This window comes from Python bivittatus, unplaced genomic scaffold, assembly GCF_059951505.1.
Source record: "Python bivittatus isolate LINGU-HERP-01145 unplaced genomic scaffold, Pbiv_v1 ctg000410_np1212, whole genome shotgun sequence".
In the NCBI taxonomy this organism is placed as follows: Eukaryota; Metazoa; Chordata; class Lepidosauria; order Squamata; family Pythonidae; genus Python; species Python bivittatus.
This window is the reverse complement of record NW_028277067.1, coordinates 41,884-61,501: the sequence shown is the minus strand read 5'-3', so window position 1 is coordinate 61,501 and position 19,618 is coordinate 41,884. Positions and strand designations below refer to the sequence as shown.

Below are 19,618 nucleotides of genomic sequence, written 5' to 3'. Positions count from 1 at the left end.
GCATTTGTCTGTGATACAAATGGAAAGAAAGAAGTTGAACAATTTTAATGTTTTTCAGTGCAAAAATGGTTGCTTATTATACGGCAGGGAAAAAAGACCTGCAGAAGAGAGCTCTACAGAGCCATCCATATCCAAATACAAAATCAATAATGAGATAAGCTGGATGGGATGTCACTGTTCAGCAACTGCAGATCTTACTGGTCACAAAATAGCTAAGGAGAAACAAGAGTTAACAGCATAAGCATATTCTTCTGAAAAAGGCCAGAAACCCATCCAGTCCACATCCTGTTTCCCACAATGACTAACCAGAAGGGAAGCTCCAAGTCAGGGCATGAAACACACACGCACGCACACACACACTCCTTGTTACTTAATAATATACTGACTATGAATCTGCAGGCTCAGTGCACATGATACTCAACCTTTGATTATTGAGAGCTAACCTAGACGTGTTGTTGAGTTACTAAATCCAATTTCCAAGATGGCTATTTCAGGTCCAGATGGCAAACTATAAACATTGATAAAACAGATGCACATTAACTGAGGCAGGGGGATCACATGAGGGTGAATGCATAGGGCCTTACAGTATAGGTTTGTAGCCAAATGCGTCATATGAATACTGCTTAGCGACTCCAGATAGCCTTACTGGCTAAACGAATTGATACATTTGTCCTTCAGCCCAAATGGATCTCCAGCTTCTCTGCCACCACTGTCAAAAAGCTGGCAACTGGAAATGCAGACCTTCAGCTCTTCAATGAAAGAATACCTGGATTCAAGCAGTGCCTATTTTTTTTAAATTGAAAGGTCTTTAGCCTGCCTACCAATTATCGGCTACTGGCCTAGCAGTCCAGAACTTCTGAATGTGCTTGCTTTGATTCTTCGGCGGGAAGAAAGAAAAACGTTTTGCTTCCTCATAATAATTATTGCTATTGTTTTTCACATATATTGGGTTATGATGCCTGATGCTTTGGCTTCAAGGTCGCCTGGAAGTCAAGGCGTTCTCTACTGATTCCTATCGGGAGGTACTGCACGTCGCTTCAACTTACTAGCAGTGTTCTTGTGGTATCGTAACTAAGATCACCTAACCCACTTTCTTGGAATTGCACGATATTGAGCCATCGCTACCCGTACTTGGTCTGCACTGATTCGCACAAACGCTAGTCGAAAATACAGTTGGCCAGTCTGAGTTTCGGTAGATGATGCGAACCGCCCCAATGATCTAGAACCGTTGCTTCGTATCGTCCGACGTTCCCTGCCGCCCTTCCAAAGTTTCGGACCTCCTGGTACCCGTTCCCATTCCCGCCCCCGCTCTCCATTCTTCGGGAAAGAAATACCACACCATCCTGTTCCAGTGACGCTTTGGGTACAGACCTCTTCTTGCTTCTAAGCATTTCAATTCTGGCAACCAACTGCAGCCCCACTTCCAGCCAAGGGAGCGGGGAAAGAGCGAGAACGCTCCCGACTGACCGGTCGTCCCTTCCCGGCCAAGCCAGCCCACGTGATGAAATACACCGCCGGCCCCCCGGAAAGGGTGGCACTTTCTTGGGCAACCGGCAGGGCCTTGCCGTGACGCGCCCGTCCCCCGCTCCTGGACGGGGGCGGGGAGAGTTGTGGCGGGGCAAGAGCTCGGTTAAGCAAGCGGAGCAGACGGCCAGGTCAAGGCGCCAGAAGGTTCCCTTTGCTTTCTGTGAGCGCGCCCTGGGCGCCTCAACCCAGCCCAGCCCAGCCCAGCCCAGCCCTTCCCTTCCTTCCTTCCTTCCTTCCTTCCTTCCTTCCCTGCCTTCACTGCGCGGATCGAAGCTCCGGATGCCGTTCCCCGGCGGCTTATGGTGGCTGCTGTGCTGCAGGCAAGGCTTCACCTTGCTGCGACGTGACTATTGTGAGGCAAGCAAGGGGGTGACCGGTGAAGAAGAAGAAGTTGAAGAATCCTTTGAATTACGCAGCCAAGGCGATGAGGTGAGCCGTGCGCGGGAAGGAGCAACCTCAGAGCTTCGTTCCACTCTTTCGGGAGTCTACCTTACGCAGGGCTAGAAGGAAGATAATCTGTCATTTTTGTGGTCTTGGAGGAATACGCGTGCCTCGATTCGTTATTCACTCCCCTCTGCTCCGGACTCAAAAGGTCTTATGTAAATTCTGGGGATGCGATTTCCCATAGGTTAACTAATAAAAAGAAAGAGAGCAGTAGTTGGAAATTCTTCTGACTTGGAAGGTCTTCCCATCTGTGTAGCTTCACCACGGCTAAGTATCAACTTGGAAGGTGCTCAGTGGCATTCAAACTGGAGTCTTCAGTCAGATTAAATGTGGGCCAACATTCTTCTGCTACTACTTTTTTTTTAAGAGTTGTAAAGGAGCATGCCTTGATGTTGCCTTCCCAGCCTGATGTCCTTTGAAAGTCTGTGGCATTACAGTATAGTTCTCATTGATAATATAGCTTCATTTGTTCGGATTCATTTTTGGAAGATATTTTGTTATTCTGATGGAGGGGTTCTATCTTTTTTGATAGCTTAATTCTCAACCTACTTTTCCCCCCTTCTAATCTGTTTGATTTTCTCAGTGTTAATCCACAAGGAATTATTATATCTCAGTAGCTAATTGCCTTTCTTCTGTTGTATATACTCACAGATAAGTTGAGAATTTTAGGTTCCAAAATACACCCCAAAAAATGGGTTTAGCTTATCCTTGGATGGGCTTATCTGTGAGTATATACAGTACATTCTCCATTTATCTGTGAATCCATCTTCCTTAGATAAATCAAATTAACCCCTAAATGGGGAACCTGTGAGCCTCTAAGTGTTGCTGTGTGGTAAAATTGTCTATCAACATGGACTACGCTGGCTGAAGCTGTTAGAGCAGCAAAATCTGGAGGGCACATGTTCTTCACCTCTGAATTAATCCAGAGGTGAAGGAGGAGGAGTGGTTTGCTGGCCAGGTGAGCAGGAGTGGTTTGCTGGCCAGGTGAGCAGAAAAATTAGTGTTTCCTCATATTTATGTAATGCCACTGCCATGAATTATATAGGACAAGCTGTTGTCTTAGATGTTTGGAATTTCTTCCTCCCAGTTTGTTTCCTTTTAATTATGGCAGAGAGTCAAAGAACTGGAAGCTCAGCTTCAAAGTGATGGAGAGCAAGGCTGAGTGTTGATTGGCATGAACAGCTGACATGTAGAGCCCATCAAAATGTTACCAAAGAGTTCATAGTAAGACCTTCAGGATTTCCACCCGATATTTTGCTTTGCCATTCTTTTCCCTAGGAAGCAGAAAAGAGGTTCCTCTTCCACCCCCATTTGAAGCTTCAGAAAAAGTAGCCAAAGATGAACTATTTCTTCCATCCCTGTTTAGCAATTGTCCAAAGGTGCATGGGTATGCAGACAAGCACTATTTGCAACTCTTTAAAGCTGTCACATCTTTTTCTGGAGTTCTTCATGATTTTGCAGAGTTACAGACAGGTGCTACTCCCACCTGCTCCAAACCAGGTTTTGGGAAACATATATGAAGCACTTAACAGCTCTATGTATTTTCAGAAAGTAGATTCAGGTTCTCTTGGCTGCTGTGAGGGATGGTTAGATTTCCGTGGAGGCAGTGAACTTTGTACCTACTGAACTTAATATTGCCTTTATCACATATCTAAAATCTTTCTCATTCCAATCAGGTTCAAATTGCTGAGCTTTAGTTCATATGAAGCCACAGTTTAAAGCACGAAGATGCCTATACTAGGATAGACAGATTTCAGCCCCCAAGGAAATCTTTCCTTTGTCTGGATAATCTTTTTCATGGCGTCACTTCTTGGCACAGGGAAAAGGCCAGACTGTCCTCTCGGACAGAACTAAATTGAGGTGTGGGTGGCTGGCTGGCTGGCTTTAAAACCCCAAAGGATCTTAAAAAGTTCAGCTTAACTGAGAGCTCAGATGTGCTGAATACATTTTCTTCTCAGGAGTTTCCCTTTCAGGCTTTCCTAGGTAGAAGGTAGGCCCTGTCAAGATGAACGAGACATAACATGTTGAGGCAGTTCAGTATCGGTGCTAGAAGAAACTGGCCTGGAGTTCCTTTGTTTTCTACAAATCCGCTATTAGAACTCCACAGGCGAGAAAGTGCTAACTCTTTTTTAGAGGAGCATCTGTCCAGTTGGGCAGTAACCTTGACTATCCCTATCTCTGGCTGCATAATAAATTTGTGCCCTTTAACCTTCCCACTCCTCCCCAACTACTGGCTAAGGAGAAATTATGAAATTATTTTTTGATGGCAAGTTGGGGGTGGGGGGGACATAGATGTCCTTTGCTAGAGGTATGAGTACAGGTGGTGAACAGTACCTGATTTTTTAAAAAGACTGTTCTCAATACTGTATGAGTACAGAAGTGCCAAGTGGGAGGTGGGGTATTTGAATGCATGTTACTTTTGGAGCATTTCCTCACCCCCGCTTTGCCTGGTAGTGGCTGAGGAGCACTTGCTGCTTAATCCTCCTGAGCAAGAACATTGGAAGCATGTGTGATCAACTAAAAGTAAGGAAGGGATAATAAATGTGCCAAATCTACATGGTAGCCCCCCCCCCCCAACAATGGCATTATTCTGAGAGTTGAGGGCTTTGATGGGCCCATATCATTGTTAAGATGAGGAATAATTCTGGATAAGCCCCAAAATCCATCCTCCTGTTTCCAAGTGATAAAATGGAAGGTTCTAGGAATCAACCGTCCTCCTTTGCTCTTCCCTGATATTCAAAGGAAAAGAGTGCCTTTGTACCTACCGTTTTCGTTTAGCTCTGATTGCTAAGACCCGCTTCTTCCCTTAATGGTTTGTTTTAAAACAATGGCTGGCTGAGGATTACAGGAATAGTAGCCCAGTGTATATGGTAAATGCCAAGCTGGAGAAAGCTGATCTAAACCCATGGTTGCTGCATCTTCTGGAAGCTAATGTGCTGCATTAATTATGCAATAATTTAAATTATCGAAGGCTTTTTTCGCATCTAGGAAAATCAAAGCTGCTTGCTTTTCATTGTGCTGTTGTAAGTATTCTTATATCCAATCCAATTCTTACATTATCATCTCTCAATTGTCTTTTAGGTAAGAAATCCCATTGATCTTCATGTATAAAGTCCAATAAAATCTTCTTCAATCTCTCTGCTAGTATTGATGTAACGGGTTTATAGTCATAATTTAGCAAGGAAATTGGTCTATAATTCTTAGTTACAGTTGGAATAATTGAAAAATCTCTTTTGCGCTACTTCTGAACCTTCTGCTGGCTTAATAAAGAGATTCTCAATGTTTGTTTCTCTCTCCATATCATGCACATCATACAAACCTCTATGACTACTCCTCTTGTCTTTTTTGCCCTCTAAATTATATGCTCATAATGTTGCTGTCTGTGGACTTTTGTATAAAGCTACCAGAATCTTCTGGCAGATGTGGAGAGATCAGAAACTGCTTGTCAAGTTGGAGAGATCAGAAACTGAAGTCAGTTGTGTAATGTTTATCATCTAGGCATGCTGAAGCATCAGCTGAGATTGCCCCCCTATTCAGAGGGTATCTGCCATGATTGAGAGAGGATAGATCATCGGCTCACCCCCACAAAATTTTCTGCCTGGAGGCAGAGCTGAAGGATGGAGCAAATAGAAACATAGACTCTCTATTTTAATCAGAAAGGCAGAAACATGGAAATATATCTAAGTGTAGATGCCATTTCAACAAATATAAATTGCTTGAAAGGGCAGCTTTTATTTTTTGTAGTTTGCAGGCTATTGTACCCTTGAAAAACTTCTTCCTGCCATTGTTTTCTTTGTAGAATGGCAGTACTATAAATCTTTGACAGAGGCAGCATTTGAGGTTTTAGTCAAGCATTCCCTGTTCAATAGTTTTTACTTAAGTTTTATGTTCAAGCCATGTGATTTAATCTGAGTTTTTTTCAGTGAGGAATGGAAGTTCTTGGATTTTTACAGCCAGTTCTACCAAACTGTGCAGTACTACCATATGCATTTATTAATAGAAATATTTGATCAGATACAATTATGTAAACTTAGCCTTTATCTAGGTTCAGGAGCAACTTTCCCCCTTTAACCTCTTGTTCTATATTTATTGACAATTTTTCTTCACTATTGATTTTTTTAAAAGACTGTTCTCAATACTCCATATATAGACTTTTTTTTTCAGTACAAACATCATACAATATTTTATTCCACTTTTCCAGTGCAAAATTCCAAATAAAGGGAACATTGATTTGAGGCTGAATGATGTCGACGTTAATTTCCTGCTCATTTTTAAAAAAAATTAAGAATGACTGTTTTTCCAAGAGAAGTCCTATGGCACTTTAAAAATTAACAAGTTTTTTTGTAGCATAAGTCTTTACTACAGTCTATTTTTCAAACAATTTTCTACACTGCATCATTAAAACACACTGCCATGGGGGGTTGGGTAAGCTACTCTGAATTTTATAAATCAGAACTCATAATTGTAATTTATTTATTTATCAAACGTATCCCCGCCCATCTCCCCCCAATGGGGGACTCTGGGCGGCTTACAACAGATTAAAACAATAAATAAATATATAGTTAAAATTTATAAGAAACACATTTACACAGAATAAAGGAAGAGGAAAAATCCAGGAGGCCGATGGAATGTAATAGAATGTGATAGAATGGCTAAGCCTGTAAGGGGAAGACTGGAGGCTTTACAACTCCCCCACTAAGCCCTTTGGTCTCCACTTCTCCTACTTTGGGGTAGCAGCTTGGTAGTTCCTGCTGCCAGCACCTCTTAGCGGGAAACATGACTTCACCTGCCATGTTTCCCGCTAACTGTGCTGTGTGAGAGAAGTAAGGCTCTCACAATCTGTGCTGCCTTTATGGTGAATGAAAGATAAAAATACAAGAAAGCAACATAATTTCATAGCACAACCTCCTGGCCATGTAGCCTAGAGGATTGTGTCTAGAATATGTTTCAACCCTTCTTCCTTCTTTGAGACCAATCTCATCAAATATAAACAAAATCAAACTTAACCTTTTTTAAAAAAAGAAGAAATAAAACATACACATTCTTTTCAACCTTAAATATAAAAATGCAAATATTCAGTGTTAGTAAAGATAAATGACAGCTGTTCAGATCCCAGTGATATGGCCACCAACTTAAAACTTACAAAAGAAAAGAAAGTGCTCCCAAGTAGATCATAAGATGGCACTGGGTTGTTACAAATTGCACATTCTCCCCTTTTCCTGCTATTTTTTGTTATTTCAAGCCTAATGTTCCCAGTACAAATAAGGAAACTGAATGTGTAACATCAGCCGTTTGCCCATGTCAGGCTGGACATGATGATATTTATTTTATTTATAATCTGTATGCAACCAAGAGCCATGCCTTGGAAGGTGGATTGTATGTCAGAGCCTGTGAAAATGTGTATTGTATGTCTGAGCTGGCAGCTTGTTCAGGCTACAGTCCCAAACAATAAATATATTTTTGTCAGACAGGTATCTTCATTTGGGTAAGAACTGGGCAACAGGTGTTTTACTGGGCATGAAGGTTCTCTGCTTACTTTCAGTGCTGTTGAGGGAACCCCACATAGAGAAAGAGTTGGAAGTAAAAAAATGGGGAGACAGCAATGGCAAGAATGGGGGAGCCGCTGTACAGTACAATTTGTCAGACTTTCCCTCATCAACTCCTCTCATGCCAAACATTGTCTTCTTGGTAGTTTTGTATATATCAGAAGTATAATGTGTATGATGCACCTATTCACTGTTTTAATGAAAATCAGTAGTGTATTCTAAAGATTTGAAGTTTTGGAATTCTCTTTGTAGTTGCTGAGAATTGAATTCAAGACAAGTTGCATGTCTGACTGAAGCTTTTTTTTTAGAAGCGTCGGCTTCCTAAAAGTAAAATGGCTGTCAACTGGCTGCAGCAGGAAGGGCAGTGGGTAGTTGAAGGGAGCAATTTCCCAAAAGAGAGGAATATATGTCATTGCTGGGTGTATTTGTGAGACAGAAAATTGCTGCTGTGTGTGAGTGTGTGTCAACATTTTTATAAATAGTATAAATGCTATTATAGTGGTGCAACAACGTTCAGTTCTGTTCTCTTGTATCTCCTTTATTTAGTCATCGAATTTCCTTCACAAATAAGGCAATTCCAGAGCAATTCTCTTAAACCAAAGGAATTTTAAGGCTTATACAAATTTGCTCTTATACCTCAATCCTCATATTCTACAGTTGTAAGAACACTGTTGTTGAGGAGTCAGCACGTGACCAAATTTTAATAAGATATAACGCTAAACTCTTGATTTTGATTCGCTCTGTAATAGAGCTGAAGAATTGTAAAGTTGTACATACTCAGCATTACTGAAATGTCTGATTTGCTCTGGTCCACTTATAAATTCCAAATTCAGTAATTAATTTCAGACAAAGCTAGCCTGTTGAGAAGCTAATCCCATGCACTTTTCAGATTTGTCTTTTTCAGTGTCTTTTCCCTTCATGATAATTAAGACATTTACATCACAACTGTTTTCAGAAGTGCATCTTTCTGTACATTCTCAACCTTTTTTTTTTTTTTGCTTTCCCTCCCCGCATGTACAATTGTCAATGGTAATGCATACCATTCTTTTTCATCCAGATTGAAAATAATGGAAATCAGTTAATATGTAGTTTAGCAGCTACAACCTCCATTGTCTCTTTGCTAGTTTCAGTGTTCTAGGACTCTGGAGCATGAAAGTTGTGGCTGAGAGATGTGGGAAGCACTATATAACTGCAAAAAAGCTAAGTTGCTAGCAAGAACATCATGTGAGAGTATAAAATGTTTTATAGCCCTCATGCTTTCTAAGTGCCTCAGCCATAATTTAAACCATATTTTAGAACCTAGAATCCAGCCATATCTGCAATTCAGAATACAATTTTTAAAAGTGAATTATGAGGAAAAACAAATTCTAATTTTTGCAACCGTTTCCTAGACATTTTAATTTTTTCCAGTTCTGATGTTGCTTAATCCTTCCATGCTCTGTTGATGGCTGTTGCTAGTCTACCCGCCCTACAGATCGTGATGATCTATGCCAACTTGGGCCGAGTTACAAGAAGTGTTAAAATGCCAGCAGGACAGTTGGTGTCCTGTCCATTACTTAGTACCTGTTGCAGTAGCTCCCTGCTTTCTCCCATTCAGTTTGACTTTATATTTAGTCTCTCTCTCTCCTCCCTGCAGCTCAGAACAAATCCGGCATCATCTTTTATTTGGGGGATCTGTGTGGGGGCTGTGCCTAGATTGTACAAAGCTTTGTATCCTACAGTTTCACCAAATTCTCCCTACTGCATCTCAGATCTGCTTACCATTTTTGCCAACGTTAGGGCATTCACATGAATTAGGTGCCTGAGACTATAGTTTCCTGTCTTCTGCCAGGACTTGCCTGTTCCTTCCCCTTCTCCCCTTGCAGGGGAAGGAAGCCTTGGCTACAATAGGACTTTTTTTGGCTGTATCTTACTCAGCAGTGTGCTTGTGCAATTCTGAACAGACTGGAGCCCAACACCGAGGTCGGCTGAGGATACAGGAACTTGTTCAGCTGCTGCAGCTTGTGGGATGTGAGAGGGTTGGCTAGCCAGACTCTGGCCTGGGAGGGGCAATAGTGCAGACTAGGCAGCCTGGGAAAGCTGCAAATTAATAATTTACTTCCTTGTGGGGTTGGGAGGTGTCCTGCATGTATGAATATTATGCATTCCCATTCTCTGTTTTAACAGCCTCTTGCTTTTGAATATATACATGATGAAATTGCAGGGCAGGAAATATTGTCTATCTTGAAATTCTAATTTCTAACCCTGCCAGTGTGTCTTCTGCCCTCATTCTTCTTAAATTTAACTCTCACCCCTTTTATCTTCAGTTCTGAGTGAATCCTGATGATGTTCCTCTTTCTTCTCTTTCTCTCTCCCCTCATCCCTTTTTTCTCTCCCCTCACCCCTTTTTTCCCAGGACTCTACCTTGCAGGTGAACCTCACGCAACCCAGTCGTGCTAGCAGTTGTTCTGAAAGGTGAGCAGTGAAGGGTGGTAGATGAGGGAGGAGGGAGTAGAGGGGGACCAGCACTGCAGTGGGAATAAATTTGTGTGTGCATGGGAGAATGGAATTGCTGCATGTTAGGCAGAGTCACAATTCTGGCTATTGCTTGCGTAAAAGAAATGCAGGTACTTGATATTCATTTGACCTCTAGAACCTCCTCTGTTCCAGACCAGAAACTTTCCATCCCTCCCTTCCCTATTCAGTACTATCATCTTGGTTTCTCCTTTGAGAAGAGATCCATCTTCAGGCTTCAAGCTGGCAATTTGTTAAACTGAGAAGCAAAAAGAGGAGAAAGAAATGGAAAACATTATAATCTTCATTATTACTTCACATTTTAGAGTTTGACCCTGATTTTGGGTATAATTCCCAAGTCTCCCCTAAGACCAAATTAATGCCTTCCAAGTGTATCTGCTCTCTTCGATCCTGATGTTTTCAGTTTGTTCTCAGCTGGAAAGCAGAAAAATCCATGGGAAGAATTCTGTCTGGTGACCCACACATCTCCCACTCTGCTTCCAAGCTAATAGTTCCCAGCTGGGACCAGTCATAGCCAAGGAGGAAGTGACTCTTTGGGCAAGTGACTCCTGCAACTTATCTGTTGCCAGAGCGGGCCTGGGAAAAGGCAGAAGGAAGGAGAAGTTTCTTTTGTGAGGCTGACATCTCTGGGATTCTGCTCCAGGAGGTAGCTGAGAAAAAGGGACAAGATGAATGAGACAGCAGCTTAGTTGGAAACAGGGAGATGGGAGAGCAGAGGACATAAGAAGGGTCTGAGAATGTACAGGTAGTCCTTGACTTACGACCACAATTGGGACTGGAACTTCCATTGCTAAGCAATGTGGTTAAGTGAGTCGCACCTGATTTTACAGTCTTTCTGCCATGATCATTAAGCAAATCATGCCATTGTTAAGTGAATCCAGCTTCCCTCATTGACTTTGCTTGTCGGAAGCACCTTGGGAAAGTTGCAAATGGCAATCACGTGACCCCAGGATGCTGCAAATGTCATAAATACATGCCAGTTGCCAAGCACCCAGATTTTGATCATTTGACCACAGGGACGCTGTGACGGTCGTAAGTGTAAGGATCGGTCATAAGTCACTTTTTTTCAGTGCCATCATAACTTCAAATAGTTGTTAAATGAATGGTTATAAGTCAACAACTACAACTAATTTGTACTTGAGCCCCAAAGCCTAATCTCAGTACTAGGACAAATCAAGTAGAAATAGAAGAGTAGTAGATAATGCCCTGAGCATCTGCAGAGGTGAATTTTCTTATCAGTTAATCTAGCACCTGGAATGTATGATTTGAAGATGAGCTTATGAATTTTTCATTTTTGAGAGCCTTGATTTACCAGATAAATCTTTTAGGGTATTTCTGAAAGCAGTTATCTGTGGGATTAGACTATCTGCGATGTGCTATAAGGAATCACGAATAGGGAGGAGGAAACACTCTTTCCTTCCTTTCCTCTCCCTCCCTCCTTTCTCCATCAGTGCACAAATGCCAAGAACCTCTCTCTTTCTGTATCTCTTCCCCCCTCTTCCCTCATCTCAGGCAATCCAGCTAGCATCCTCTCCTCAACTGAGCTCCTTCATTTCCCAAATTCTTGGCAGCCCTTCTATATAAACAGCTTATTTTTAGTCTGAGGTTAACAGTGCAAAATCTCAGACCAGTTTCCCATAACTGTGGAAGGAAGGGGATTGGGGGGCAGTATTCCCCTTCTTTTCTTCAAAAAAAGGGGAGCAAATATGAGAATAGAAATGTATAGAAGATAGAACCCTCTGAGAGGGCACCTGAAGGTTTTCCAAAACTTTTTCACACTCCAGGCTCACCTTTGGCCAAACCATGTGTGCTGGTAATACAGTACTGCTATTGTGACCTACTTAAAATCTGGCTGCAACCAGTAGCGGCTCCTGATCCATCAAATGAAAATCAGTATTTTGGGATAGATAACATCAGGATCCCAGCAGTTTTCTTTCTTTTGGGGGCAAGACTGAAAGACATCTGGGTCTAATCTTAAGGAAAGATCAATCTCCTTTCATTTGTATTGATGTAGTTCAGATTGATGCCTCTCTCTTCTTCTCGGTCTGCTACCCTCAGGTCTTCACCAGTGACTGAAGAGACACACAGTCTTATTACAGAGAAGAAGTGTGGAAGGATGCAACATGAATCTGATGCTATTGTGAAAGGTGGGAACTTTGACTCAGGTTTGTTTGTTTCCTTCTCTCTCTCTCCCCTATCTCTAAGAAGGGTGGCAGGGCCCTCTGATGTCATTTAATTTTTACAAGTGGGATTATCCTGTAACTTAGAGGAATGGCAACTTCCATCTTGAAAGGACACAGTTTCTGGTCTGGGAACTTGCACCAAAATGAGTGCCAGAGTCAGAACTTGTATTGAATCCAAGAGACCTTGACTCTATTGAGTAGTACTGTTTCCAGTTTAATCATTATTTTGTTCCAGTTTGCAGTTAGGATACTCTCTGTTCATGCTGTGAAATAGAGCTCAAACTGCAGAAACCTGCATCTTTAATTTTTTGAAAATAAAAAAAATTAAAGGATATTAAGGCTGAAGGGACTCAGTTTAATTTTATTTTTCTCATCTTCCAGGTTGGCTGCAGCGAGAGGTCCGAGGAGGTATTAAAACCCCCTGGTTGCGTCCTCGCAAATACTGGTTTGTGTTGACAGAGGATTCCCTAGATTACTACAGTGGGTGTGAGGTGAGCGCCCAACGCCTTGGGTCCCTTGTTCTCACCAGCCTCTGCTCTGTGCTATGGCCCGACAAGCAAACCTATAAGGAAACAGGTAAAGATTGTCTACTCTTGCATGGTTAAAGAGGTTCATGCTCACTTTTTAATCCTGCTGTGGTTTCTACGTGACAGCAGGAGGGAATCCTGAAGACTCTTCCTGCACAGGGAATGAATGACTTCAGAAAATGCTTGATTTTTTTTCTTACCATGCTACGCTCTGCTACTAAGATATCCATAATGCATAGATTTATTTAACAAGCATTTTAAATTTTTTGCCTCTTTTCATGCAGTGAAAATATAATCCGTGCATTTTTAAAATGTAAGGAAGTAGGTCAGATTTCCTTGTATTTGTCTATGATTATGTGTCTTCATGTTAATTACATATTGGTACTTCTTTCTCCCACTCCTGCAGGCTACTGGGCAGTGACAGTTTTTGGCAGAAAGCATTGCTACCGGCTCTATACAGAACACTTAAATGAAGCCGTGCACTGGGTTTGTGCTTTACAGAAGGTTATCATCAGCAAGGCCCCTGTGCAGACCCCTACACAGCTCCTCATGCGTGACATTGAGGTGAGAAACCAAATGAGCACAAGGACATGCTATTGGGACTAGGAATGGGGGCGTGCATCTTTGGAGAGAGTTTTTGCAGGAAGAGGGAATGGACACATTTGAGTAGTGGCTTTTCCCTGAGGTGGGGGCAGAAAATGAGATAATCACATGCAGCATTTCTTCATGGGCTAGGAACTCAGTCTTTTACAGTTATATTGATATCTCTGATTTCAATGTCAGTTTTAATTCCTAAAATTGTTTTTTAAGTGCATCAAAATATTTTGAGATTTAGTTTTTAAGACTACGTGATGATGAGCAGATCTTGTTCAGAAAGGTGCTATGAATGTTCATTAAATTAAATTTCAGTAACTTACTTGGAAGCGTAGAGATAGTTTCTGTTATTTAATATCAATTCATCTCCATAGCTGCACTATTGTATAAATAAGTTGTCCAGTCCTCCTAAGGGTTTCCATTATAAAATACAGATGGAAATTGGAAGGTTCCTGAAGCTCACACACACTGGGTCAGTCACAGACAACAGTAACTAGTGAAGGGCCATGCCCTCTACAATGACAACAGCCATCTTAGCACATTCTGTTTAGAGGGGTGTTATTTTGGACAAATGGCAATTCCAGAGATTGGAACACTAGTTCTAAGAATTTTGCATGAAATACATGTACCTGATGTTAATTTGCATGAAATACATGTACCTGATGTTATTGAGTATATAACTATATATATATATATAGCCTAGATCTTTCTCTCCCTGCTTTTCCTCACACTATTCCAGGAGAACTGCAACAGCCCAGAAATCTTGGATCAAATTTATCACAATAATCCCATCCTACGTTATACAGCTGGCCCAATCTATGCACCTCTCCTGCCGTTCCCTTATGCAGGTGAGTAGCCTTTTCTTGGCTAGTAATCAACTTCCTTAACTTGCTGACTTCATTATTTGTTCTATGCTAAAGTTGTGCTGCTTGTGGTCTTTCAGAGGTGTGGCCCTCAGGCGCCCTCCAAAACTCACCACCCCATTAAAATTTAAGAAGACAGAAAGGAAACATTATTAAATATTTGAAAAATTATATCACCTGTATTGAATTTAAATTAGATTAAAATAAATCCCTCACCACCCAATATTTAAAGACCAAACGCAACCCTTGACCTACATACAGACTGTGTGCCCACATAATGTCCCAGCCTGTAAAAGGCCTAGGCAGTTCTCTGCCTACAGAAGAGAAAATGAGAGCAAGGGCTTGGGCAGATCTAAATGTAATTGTTTTCTTCTTATCTTCTTCCTCCCACCCCACCCCACCCAACTTTGCAGCTCCGGGTGGCCAAGGTTATGCAGGGCTTCGTGATGAAGCTGTCAAGCTGTTCCATTCACTACAGCAGCTTGAAGAAGTGCGAGATCCAATCCTCCTCATGCAGGGGGTGCTGCAAACCTGCCATGACCTTCCAGCCCTGGTGGATGAAATATACTGCCAACTGGTGAAACAGACAACAGAGCCACCTATTCCAGGGGCACCCACAGATTTGCGCTATTGGCAACTGCTTGTGTGCATGAGCTACACATTTATACCTTCTGTGCCAATACTCTGCTACTTGCACCTGCATCTGCAGCGGTGAGCAAGGGAAATGGGAAACAGTGTGAAACATGTCTAATGCAGAAGTGGGAAACTTGGGGAGTTCCAGCTGTTGAGGAACTACAACTCCTAGCAGCATCCTTCACCATTAGCTATGTTAGTTGGTGCTGCTGCTAGTCGTAATTCAGCAATAGTTGGATGGCCACAAGTTCCCATTCTTAGTGTAATATTTTGGTCACAAATTTACCAGCAGTGAACGCAGAACTACTGGCAAAAAATATTTCACCCAATCTGAGGGAAGTGAAAGGGAGGGAGTGCCTATGTACAACATCCTTCTTTGTTCTGTCCCCAGTAGCTCTTATTCACAAGGGTGTGAACAAAGATGCCCTCCCTTTTTAATGTGTTCAGAGACAACATAATTCCAGCTGCCAATAAATTTCCATTAAGTCTGCTTATGGTCTAGTAAGCAGGAAGTGGATTAGAATGATAATTCATTTGACACATTTGAACAAGGTGCAAGGCAGGCCTTTAGAAGGAATCTTTTTGTGGGTGCAGTATTCTTATTAATGAGAGTTTATGGAATCAGTTGCCTAATAGCATCTCTTCCCTGACCCAATAGGATGGAGAAACGGTTCCCAAGATCACCAGTGACCCACTATGGACATTTAATCACACAAGCCCTGAGCAAAAGCAAGGGGCGGGAGTGTGTGCCCTCCTTGGATGAGATTGCAGCACTGATAGGAAGCCAAGAAATAACACAATCCACGCATTGTCCTGGTACTACCACCTGCTATGTCACCGTCACATCTAATGCTACAGTCCAGGAGGTGAGCAAGACCATGTGTTATTGGGAAGGGCACAAGATTGCTTAATTGATAGGATGCAAAAAAGGCTGCACATAGGGTGTCACTAATGCTAGCAATAGTCCTTCCATCTCTTCTTAGAAACAGCAACTTCTACAACTCTGGTTTCTTACCAATGCCAGGAATTGGTCTTATGTAGTATCATTTCTTAACTCTGTAGTTTGATGGAACAATTGGATTATTGCCTTTTTATTCTCCGCAAATGTTCAGTTAAATCACTCTCTTCCTCCCCTCACCCCATTTACCTTTCCTCAGCATGTTTGACACTGTGACCTTTGCAGCACTGAGTACCTTCCTGCTGGACATGGCCAGACCTCCTGTCATCCCCTTTATCACCTCATCCCAGGTGACCCAAGAACTGATCTTGCATTTGGGCATGGCCTGTAGCCCCAACTCATTTGTCTTCCACATGGAGAGCTGGCAGCATAAGCACCCCAGTTCAAAGAATATACTAGATAGTTTTACCAGGTATGAAAAGCATTTCCCATAAAGACACGTTACAGCTAAACTAAAAAAAGGGTCCAAGAGTTGACCGTATGTTTAGAATCTTGATTGTAAAAAACCAAGATCCTGAGTCTGTCTGGCTGCAGCAACCATGGTGGCATCAGACCAGATTATTTGAGGGACTGCCTCTCCCTGATTACATCTACCAATCCCATTAGACTCTTCAGAAGAGGCATGCTTTGGGTCCCATCTATTAGGGAATGCCATTTGGCAGGGTGCAGGAAGAGAGCCTTTTCTGTCATTGCACCCACCCTTTGGAATATCATCCCCCGGGGGGTCAGATTGTCCCCAACCCTCCTGGCTCTTCTTAAGAACGTTAAGATGTAGTTTTGCACTGGGCTTGGGGATCCAGGTGTGTGGCAGAGCCTGTACAGTAGTTATGTTGATTACTGTTGGTGGTTTTTTATACTTTGCAGATTGTGTTGTATGGGTTTTGCATATGATTTTATATTGCACTTTGTTTTTAATTGTTGTAAGCCAACAATTAAATCATGTATTTGAGATGGGCAGCTATATAAAATGAGTGAATGAATATATAAATAAGGGTACTGTAGCAGGCTGTTGCAGTGGAGGAGCCTCCCTGTGTCTGGTGGGGCAGAATTAAGCAAAATAAAAAATCAAATTTGCAAGACTTTTAAAGGTACAATTTGTAAACAGTGCAATCTGTAAGTCAGAAAAGCCCAAAGTTATTAACTTTGAAATGGTAGGAAATACTCATTCAAGGCAGGGGGATGTCTGTCCCTGCCCCAATGGTCTGACTTTACTTACCTATCTATTCTAGCTATGGTGGGCAAGAATCATACTGGGGACCTGTGAAACTATGGTTCAGCTATATGGGTGTCTCAATGTGGACTAAATCTGCAACAGCCAGCAGTGTACACTGTTTAGTGCTGCAGGTAAGGGTCATACTGTGTGAGAAGTCAAGCCCAAAGTGGAGGAGAATATTATTTCAAAATTAACATGCATTTACTGCCACTGTTGTTTCACCATACCAGCTGACCACTGGTAGCAGTTTGCCTACCTTTAAGGAAACACTCAGAATTTGAAGGGTGACTTTGCTATGCATCTATTATGTCCCTGCTTCAGCTGTTTTATACTAACCTGTTTTAATCTTGCTGTGTTCTTCTACCTTCAAAATCATGTTTTGAATGGCTTTGTTACAATGTTACCTGCCTCCAGGGCCTTTTTTATTGGGACATTGTCTGTTGGACTGTGGATCCGCTCTTCTTTGGTCAAGCAACAAGTAGAGAAGCAAGAACATCTACACAGCAGTATTCTGAAGGCCACTTCTGTGATATGGGCCATCATGAACAAACAGAAGAAATAGAGTATGGGACAGCTGAAGATCACAAAAGCCTCCCTGGACCAGGTTGGAAAGTGATTAGCTTTGGCTCTGCCCTTCCTGGTGCATTGTTAGGTAAGTTACTCCATCTAGAGAATATGAAAACAGATGATACATCTGGAGAAAACAAGTTATATGAGAAGGGCATGCAGAAATATTCTAGGAGCTTCGTTAGGGCCCTCCTGGACGAGAAAAAGATTATTTTCTCTCTATTAAAAAGAGTTGATACATGAGAATTGTCCAGAGGCACCTGAGATAGCGTGATATCATTTTAACCTCTCTTGATGGGTGAGTTTTACTTTAATTAACGTATTACTGGAAACACCCCACTGTTCCTCCACCTTTGTAGTTATCCAATGTATCTAGTTCCCAACCCGAAGGTTGCCTTGTTCTACACCCAGGGGAATGCTAACCTTGAGGACTTTCAGGTGCAGCTGCATAATGTTCTTTAATATAATTGGGCCACGCTGCTTAAGTGATGAAATTCCTGTCATCCACACTTAGTAACCCAGCAGGGAGAGTTGGAAAAGGTTATTTGACTTTGAAATAATGCCAATCTAGAACTGAAGTACTGCTCTTGGTAAGTAGTTGAATCATGTGCCCTTCCTGTATATTGAGAATCAGGTACAGTATCAGCTGAATAAATGTAGGTAATACACATAATCTTTCCTAGTCTACTTTTTTTTTTTAAGGTATTTCTTTCTTTTAACAATCTGGACTTTTGTGTACATCTTGTCCAAGAAGATGAATGTCTGTTCAGTATGAGAGAAGGGACCAGTAGCAAATGTAGGGGTGTTGAAGACAGAAAGCTCTTCTCCCCTTCTGTACTACTGAGTCCAGCTCCAGTACAATGTGTGATAGTATGTTAAATACTTAACATAGAATGGTGTAAGGATGTGTATGCTTGAACTCAGTGTATATATGTATAAGTCCTGTATGTGGTTTGTTTAAAATGGCAAGCTGGTTTTACCCAACTTTGGCAAATTTGAACAAAAATCATATTCTTACTGGGCTGGTAATTAGCCACACAGGCTAGTTGACTAGAAGCAAATGAAGTTCCACAGAAAGTTCCACTTGTTCAACTTAACTCGATTTTTCACACTCAAAACAGCTGCAACAGGGTATTTCCAACTATATGTTCTCCGTGCTTAACATTTCTCCAGCTTTTCTGATTGAAAGGACATATACCAAATCCTTTTTTCTTTTTGTTTTGGGTTTGTCAAGAGACAGATGATACTTGGAATGGCAGTTGTATGCTGGGAGGATACTAGTGTTTAGCTGCCATCAGAGACCTGTTGCTTTCTTTTTTCAGATGAAGAGAATTCTGCAGCATCAACAGACAAGCATGTTCAGCATCAAGAACTCCCAGTAATCACATGAACAGGGACATGTTTCCCAAAATGCCAGTGATGGAATTCTGATTAAGTTGATTCCTCTGTGTCCTGGCAGGAGCCTTGTAGTTTTGGATCAGCATATATTCTGGTCATTGAAAGGAATAATAGTGATATTTTTTGCTCCTAAGGAGCTAATAAACTATGTTGTCTGTACAGAGGGATTCCCTATTCCCACACCTATTCTGATTAAATACTTTTTATACAAACTGTGTCCTTGTCCTATTCTCCTGTTAAAAAAAAAAAAAAAATCAACTTTTGTTCCCAAGAAATTTGTGCTGTGCCTTTACTTCAAATCACCTGGATGGTATCTGGCACACTATTCCCACTGACACACCCTATTAAACAAAGGTTGTTAGAAACTGGCCAGAACCATAACTTTCTCTCCTATGCTTGTCTCATAAGAATGTATAATAAGGGATAAAGAGAAAGTAATTGTTCAGCCTTATTGTGGGGTGTTCATTAAAAGGGGAGCCAAGCAAAGGTATGAGTTATTAAAAAGATGAGTGCAAACCCCTATACATTAAAGCCAAAGAATATATGCAAGTTTTTCCAAGCACCCTGCTCTTCCAACGTTAAAAAACAGTGAGTACTATAATCTAGATTATATTCTGTTTCCATAGGAATCCAGAAATTGTGACTGTTTTA

At 41.6% G+C, this 19,618-nt stretch overlaps 1 protein-coding gene across 3 annotated transcripts; it reads left to right on the top strand.

The window, feature by feature from the left end:
- Window positions 1–1,324: 1,324 nt before the first annotated feature.
- Window positions 1,325–19,180, top strand: PLEKHH3 (pleckstrin homology, MyTH4 and FERM domain containing H3). Of its 3 annotated transcripts, XM_007431989.4 has the most exons (10): window positions 1,326–1,956; window positions 9,913–9,971; window positions 12,090–12,178; window positions 12,596–12,790; window positions 13,148–13,305; window positions 14,075–14,183; window positions 14,612–14,909; window positions 15,490–15,697; window positions 17,417–17,654; window positions 18,892–19,180. In XM_007431989.4, exons 1-10 carry the CDS (start codon window positions 1,807–1,809, stop codon window positions 18,957–18,959), a joined length of 1,572 nt encoding a protein of 523 aa, XP_007432051.1. In that variant the 5' UTR covers window positions 1,326–1,806; the 3' UTR covers window positions 18,960–19,180. The 3 variants fall into 3 exon arrangements, with proteins under 3 accessions (XP_025024795.1, XP_007432051.1, XP_087999438.1); XM_025169027.2 differs by having other exon boundaries at window positions 1,325–1,956; window positions 17,417–19,180; XM_088143312.1 differs by lacking the exons at window positions 17,417–17,654; window positions 18,892–19,180 and adding an exon at window positions 15,989–16,014 and having other exon boundaries at window positions 1,329–1,956.
- The last annotated feature ends 438 nt before the right edge of the window (window positions 19,181–19,618 follow it).